The sequence below is a fragment of the Besnoitia besnoiti genome, assembly GCF_002563875.1.
Source record: "Besnoitia besnoiti strain Bb-Ger1 chromosome Unknown contig00123, whole genome shotgun sequence".
NCBI classification, from domain to species: domain Eukaryota; phylum Apicomplexa; class Conoidasida; order Eucoccidiorida; family Sarcocystidae; genus Besnoitia; species Besnoitia besnoiti.
The window spans coordinates 1-7,603 of NW_021704008.1; the positions used below are offsets into that span (position 1 = coordinate 1).

Here is a 7,603-nt window from a genome sequence, read left to right on the forward strand (position 1 = left end):
GGTAGTTGATGGTGAACCAGTGGCTGAACAAACCTTTTTATTGATTATGCTGACTTTAGTCCCGAGAAACTACAGTTCTGCTTAAACTGAGGAGTCAAGTAGGTACAAACCGTACAAGGATTAATTATGTCCATCTGTGCATCTAAGTTGAGACTATCGGTTATATATATTTTAGACGCTAACTTCCCGGCTAAACTTTGACTTATTAAACCAGCCTGGGATCATAAAAGTACTATGTATGGTAAGATTGAGCGTGAACATTGGATGTCACCATGGTTATAGTTACGGTACATATATAAAATCTACAGTACGATTTGAGATTTGTTACGTGACGAGCGGTGTGTTTAAGACTAGTTTACATGCGCTCATTTTAATATGTAGTTATTTAACGAAGTTCTATTGTGCTAGCATGGTTTCGAGAACACACCAATTTCCATGAGTCTATTCCGGGCACACCTCGTCTTTTATCGGTGTGCTCTCAATCTAAATTCATCTTATAACTTTGGTTTCTTAGTTGCAATTACCTTTGTACTCCAAATAATTACAGGTATCACTTTAGCGTTCCGATATACTTCTGAAGCATCTTGTGCATTTGCTAGTGTTCAACATCTAGTTAGAGAGGTAGCAGCAGGATGGGAATTTAGGATGTTGCATGCAACAACTGCTTCTTTCGTCTTCTTGTGTATCTTAATACACATGTCTCGAGGTATGTATAACTCCAGCTATAGTTATTTAACTACTGCTTGGATGTCTGGTTTAGTTTTATATCTACTTACTATAGCCACTGCTTTCCTCGGTTATGTACTACCATGGGGACAGATGAGTTTCTGGGGTGCTACAGTCATTACTAATCTCCTTTCTCCAATACCATATTTAGTACCTTGGTTACTCGGTGGATACTATGTATCTGATGTAACATTAAAACGATTCTTTGTATTGCACTTTATATTACCTTTTGTAGGTTGCATTCTAATTGTATTACACATCTTCTATTTACATTTAAATGGTTCTAGTAACCCTGCAGGTATTGATTCCGCACTTAAAGTAGCCTTCTATCCTCATATGTTAATGACCGATGCTAAATGTCTATCCTATCTAATTGGTTTAATTTTCTTACAAACGGCTTTTGGTTTGATTGAATTATCGCACCCAGATAACTCCATACCAGTGAACCGGTTTGTAACTCCGCTTCATATCGTACCTGAATGGTACTTTTTAGCATATTATGCGGTGTTAAAAGTAATCCCATCCAAAACCGGTGGTTTGTTAGTATTTATGTCCTCTCTCATTAACTTAGCTCTTTTATCTGAAATTCGAGCTTTGAATACTCGAATGTTGATACGACAACATTTTATGACTCGAAATGTAGTCAGTGGATGGGTAATTATTTGGGTATACAGTATGATCTTCTTGATTATTATTGGTAGTGCTATTCCACAAGCGACTTATATCTTATATGGTAGATTAGCTACTATCGTATATCTTACTACCGGATTGGTTCTATGCTTATACTAAATCAATAGTTATAATGACTACAGCTTCCAAGCAAACATGATTACCGTGATATTGAAATCCAACACTTTTAGCTGTCTTAAGCAGTCCAGTGGGGTGGTGGTGTACTGCAATCATAAAGAACTTGGTTGTCTGTATCTCATAACCGGAGTCATCTTCAGTATTCTAGGAACTATAATGTCTTTGTTTATTCGATTTGAGTTATACAGTTCTGGATCGCGGATCATTTGTACAGAGACGATAGCTACTTATAATGTGATAATACGATACATGGCCTAGCTATGATCTTTATGTTCTTAATGCCTGCTTTGTACGGAGGATATGGTAACTTCTTTGTACCAATATATATTGGTGGTTCGGAAGTCGTTTTCCCAAGAACTAACGCGATCTCCTATTTTCTAGTACCATTAGGTTCTGTGTTGTTAACTCAAAGTATTTGTTCCGAGTTTGGTAGTGGTCTTGGTTGGACAATGTATCCTCCACTAAGTACTAGCTTGATGGTGTTAAATCCAGAGGCAACTGATTGGATTATCGGAGGTCTTGCAGTACTAGGAATTAGTAGTATTTTAAGTTCTATTAACTTCCTTGGTACTTGCGTCTTCATGGGTTCTAATGCTGGTGCTAAGAACTATATTCTATATATCTGGGCTATCATATTTACTGCCCTTATGTTAGTCTTCACTCTACCTATTCTTACTGGTGGATTAGTTATGATCCTTCTTGATCTACACGTAAACACTGAATTTTATGATTCTATGTATTCTGGTGATAGTGTACTTTATCAACATCTATTCTGGTTCTTCGGACATCCAGAGGTATACATTCTAATTTTACCTGCTTTTGGTGTAGTCTCGCAGACATTATCTATGTATGCTGCTAGATCTGTCTTCGGTGGACAATCTATGATCTTAGCTATGGGTTGTATTTCTATTCTAGGTTCCTTAGTATGGGCACATCATATGATGACAGTCGGTCTAGGTAGATACCAGAGCTTATTTCTCTGCTATGACTATTATGATTGCAATTCCTACCGGTACTAAGATTTTCAACTGGTTAGGTACCTATATGGCTAGCCATACAACTACAAGAACTGTAGATCTATGGGCTGCTCTTAGTTTTATCCTATTGTTTACTCTAGGTGGTACTACAGGTGTAGTTATGGGTAACGCTGGTATGGATATTGCCCTACATGATACATACTATATTGTAGCTCATTTCCATTTCGTATTATCTCTTGGTGCAGTACTAGCTACTATATGTGGCTTTATCTTCTATAGCAGAGATATGTTCGGAGATACTGTAAATCTATTCCATGTAAATACCGGTGCTTCTCCATATTTAAGCATCTGGTTTGTAGTCTTCTTAGGTAGTATCTTATTAATTTTCATCCCTATGCATATACTTGGTTTCAACGTTATGCCAAGAAGGATACCAGATTACCCTGATTATCTTTGTTATATTAATACATGGTGTTCAATTGGTTCTATATCCACAATAGTTATCATCTTAACTATGCTCTGCATTAAGTATAGTGGTATCCAGCGTATATTTGAAAAACCAACATTTGTATACAAGCTGTACGAATATCATGACATTCACTTTGGTAGTCGCCTTCTTAATGTTAGTCTGTACGGAATACTTAGGACTATCTCTTTATATTAATGATAATGCATTTGGTAATGGACTTTTCATCTTAACTGGTATACATTTTAGCCATGTTATTGTTGGAGCTATCCTTGTATTCTTCACTCAAAGTATCTATAGTTCTTTAGTTACTTACATGCCTACAAGCTCTATAATGCTAAGCAAATCTAAAGGTATGTTATGCAAGATCTTTACAGAACCATTCACTATTTTATATCTACACTTTGTAGAAACCATGTGGATATTAATCCACATTACATTCTATCTCTAAATCATATAACGGTCGTAAGGTACGCCGGGGATAACAGGTCAGATAATATTGGGAGTTCTAATCCTCGGATTGTATCAGCACCTCCATGTCGGCTCATTACTCCTTGTTATTGAACAAGATTCAGTTAGGAACGCTAGTTCACCGTCAGATGTAATACGTGAGCTGGGTTAAGAACGTCTGGAGACAGTTTGTTCCCTATCTACCATATTATCTAATTGGTTTAATTTTCTTACAAACGGCTTTTGGTTTGATTGAATTATCGCACCCAGATAACTCCATACCAGTGAACCGGTTTGTAACTCCGCTTCATATCGTACCTGAATGGTACTTTTTAGCATATTATGCGGTGTTAAAAGTAATCCCATCCAAAACCGGTGGTTTGTTAGTATTTATGTCCTCTCTCATTAACTTAGCTCTTTTATCTGAAATTCGAGCTTTGAATACTCGAATGTTGATACGACAACATTTTATGACTCGAAATGTAGTCAGTGGATGGGTAATTATTTGGGTATACAGTATGATCTTCTTGATTATTATTGGTAGTGCTATTCCACAAGCGACTTATATCTTATATGGTAGATTAGCTACTATCGTATATCTTACTACCGGATTGGTTCTATGCTTATACTAAATCAATAGTTATAATGACTACAGCTTCCAAGCAAACATGATTACCGTGATATTGAAATCCAACACTTTTAGCTGTCTTAAGCAGTCCAGTGGGGTGGTGTGTACTGCAATCATAAAGAACTTGGTTGTCTGTATCTCATAACCGGAGTCATCTTCAGTATTCTAGGAACTATAATGTCTTTGTTTATTCGATTTGAGTTATACAGTTCTGGATCGCGGATCATTTGTACAGAGACGATAGCTACTTATAATGTGATAATAACGATACATGGCCTAGCTATGATCTTTATGTTCTTAATGCCTGCTTTGTACGGAGGATATGGTAACTTCTTTGTACCAATATATATTGGTGGTTCGGAAGTCGTTTTCCCAAGAACTAACGCGATCTCCTATTTTCTAGTACCATTAGGTTCTGTGTTGTTAACTCAAAGTATTTGTTCCGAGTTTGGTAGTGGTCTTGGTTGGACAATGTATCCTCCACTAAGTACTAGCTTGATGGTGTTAAATCCAGAGGCAACTGATTGGATTATCGGAGGTCTTGCAGTACTAGGAATTAGTAGTATTTTAAGTTCTATTAACTTCCTTGGTACTTGCGTCTTCATGGGTTCTAATGCTGGTGCTAAGAACTATATTCTATATATCTGGGCTATCATATTTACTGCCCTTATGTTAGTCTTCACTCTACCTATTCTTACTGGTGGATTAGTTATGATCCTTCTTGATCTACACGTAAACACTGAATTTTATGATTCTATGTATTCTGGTGATAGTGTACTTTATCAACATCTATTCTGGTTCTTCGGACATCCAGAGGTATACATTCTAATTTTACCTGCTTTTGGTGTAGTCTCGCAGACATTATCTATGTATGCTGCTAGATCTGTCTTCGGTGGACAATCTATGATCTTAGCTATGGGTTGTATTTCTATTCTAGGTTCCTTAGTATGGGCACATCATATGATGACAGTCGGTCTAGAGGTAGATACCAGAGCTTATTTCTGCTATGACTATTATGATTGCAATTCCTACCGGTACTAAGATTTTCAACTGGTTAGGTACCTATATGGCTAGCCATACAACTACAAGAACTGTAGATCTATGGGCTGCTCTTAGTTTATCCTATTGTTTACTCTAGGTGGTACTACAGGTGTAGTTATGGGTAACGCTGGTATGGATATTGCCCTACATGATACATACTATATTGTAGCTCATTTCCATTTCGTATTATCTCTTGGTGCAGTACTAGCTACTATATGTGGCTTTATCTTCTATAGCAGAGATATGTTCGGAGATACTGTAAATCTATTCCATGTAAATACCGGTGCTTCTCCATATTTAAGCATCTGGTTTGTAGTCTTCTTAGGTAGTATCTTATTAATTTTCATCCCTATGCATATACTTGGTTTCAACGTTATGCCAAGAAGGATACCAGATTACCCTGATTATCTTTGTTATATTAATACATGGTGTTCAATTGGTTCTATATCCACAATAGTTATCATCTTAACTATGCTCTGCATTAAGTATAGTGGTATCCAGCGTATATTTGAAAAACCAACATTTGTATACAAGCTGTACGAATATCATGACATTCACTTTGGTAGTCGCCTTCTTAATGTAGTCTGTACGGAATACACGGATCGGATTCTTGTTGGCCTGGCACCTGTTTAGTAACTGGATGAACGCTTTTTACGCCTGGTATGCATGGATAATACTCGACTCTTCTATATTTTAACCGCTACTGCTGGGACTGTATATTATGTACTTACGGTAGTACTATCAAGCCTCTTCTTCCAAATAGATTTCATGGAAAACCTAAAATTCGCATGTTTGATTGACATTTAGCCGCTAATATACAATCATCCAAGATATATTTATCTATCGCAGGTTCGGTCTAATGTCCCGTTATACTATATAGATCACATGGCTTCTGGTACTTTGAGATCATGCTAACGGCGAGAAGGGAAGTGTGTTTCAAAGAAAAGGGATGTTTAGCCGGGAAGTTAGCGTCTAAAATATATAACCGATAGTCTCAACTTAGATGCACAGATGGACATAATTAATCCTTGTACGGTTTGTACCTACTTGACTCCTCAGTTTAAGTTAAGGAGTCCTTTGTTTACAGCTTGTACCGTTACTTTCAGGAGCATACCGTTAAATTCGATGATCTTATGTGTTCACTCAAATCGAATAAACAAAGACATTATAGTTCCTAGAATACTGAAGATGACTCCGGTTATGAGATACAGACAACCAAGTTCTTTATGATTGCAGTACACCACCACCCCACTGGACTGCTTAAGACAGCTAAAAGTGTTGGATTTCAATATCACGGTAATCATGTTTGCTTGGAAGCTGTAGTCATTATAACTATTGATTTAGTATAAGCATAACCAATCCGGTAGTAAGATATACGATAGTAGCTAATCTACCATATAAGATATAAGTCGCTTGTGGAATAGCACTACCAATAATAATCAAGAAGATCATACTGTATACCCAAATAATTACCATCCACTGACTACATTTCGAGTCATAAAATGTTGTCGTATCAACATTCGAGTATTCAAAGCTCGAATTTCAGATAAAAGAGCTAAGTTAATGAGAGAGGACATAAATACTAACAAACCACCGGTTTTGGATGGGATTACTTTTAACACCGCATAATATGCTAAAAAGTACCATTCAGGTACGATATGAAGCGGAGTTACAAACCGGTTCACTGGTATGGAGTTATCTGGGTGCGATAATTCAATCAAACCAAAAGCCGTTTGTAAGAAAATTAAACCAATTAGATAATATGGTAGATAGGGAACAAAACTGTCTCCAGACGTTCTTAACCCAGCTCACGTATTACATCTGACGGTGAACTAGCGTTCCTAACTGAATCTTGTTCAATAACAAGGAGTAATGAGCCGACATGGAGGTGCTGATACAATCCGAGGATTAGAACTCCCAATATTATCTGACCTGTTATCCCCGGCGTACCTTACGACCGTTATATGATTTAGAGATAGAATGTAATGTGGATTAATATCCACATGGTTTCTACAAAGTGTAGATATAAAATAGTGAATGGTTCTGTAAAGATCTTGCATAACATACCTTTAGATTTGCTTAGCATTATAGAGCTTGTAGGCATGTAAGTAACTAAAGAACTATAGATACTTTGAGTGAAGAATACAAGGATAGCTCCAACAATAACATGGCTAAAATGTATACCGTTAAGATGAAAAGTCCATTACCAAATGCATTATCATTAATATAAAGAGATAGTCCTAAGTATTCCGTACAGACTAACATTAAGAAGGCGACTACCAAAGTGAATGTCATGATATTCGTACAGCTTGTATACAAATGTTGGTTTTTCAAATATACGCTGGATACCACTATACTTAATGCACTTAACATGATGGTCATGAAAAGCACAAGAGAACTTGGATCCGGTAAACAAAGACCTTCAAGATCTAAACCAGTAGTCCAACTCGTAGTATATACTCCCCAGAAAAAGGTAGTTTATATCAACCTAGGAATCCGATTTAGTAA

At 36.7% G+C, this 7,603-nt stretch overlaps 2 protein-coding genes across 2 annotated transcripts; both read left to right on the forward strand.

Moving 5' to 3' along the window:
* Positions 1–435: 435 nt before the first annotated feature.
* BESB_022070 (cytochrome b) lies at positions 436–1,515 on the forward strand (the record flags this gene model as incomplete). Its single annotated transcript, XM_029360909.1, has 1 exon — positions 436–1,515. One exon carries the CDS (start codon positions 436–438, stop codon positions 1,513–1,515), a length of 1,080 nt encoding a protein of 359 aa, XP_029214741.1.
* Positions 1,516–3,100: 1,585 nt separating this feature from the next.
* On the forward strand, positions 3,101–4,058 carry BESB_022080 (cytochrome b; the record flags this gene model as incomplete). The annotated part of the gene is made up of 2 exons (XM_029360910.1): positions 3,101–3,250; positions 3,615–4,058. 2 exons carry the CDS (start codon positions 3,101–3,103, stop codon positions 4,056–4,058), a joined length of 594 nt encoding a protein of 197 aa, XP_029214742.1.
* Between the last annotated feature and the right edge of the window lie 3,545 nt (positions 4,059–7,603).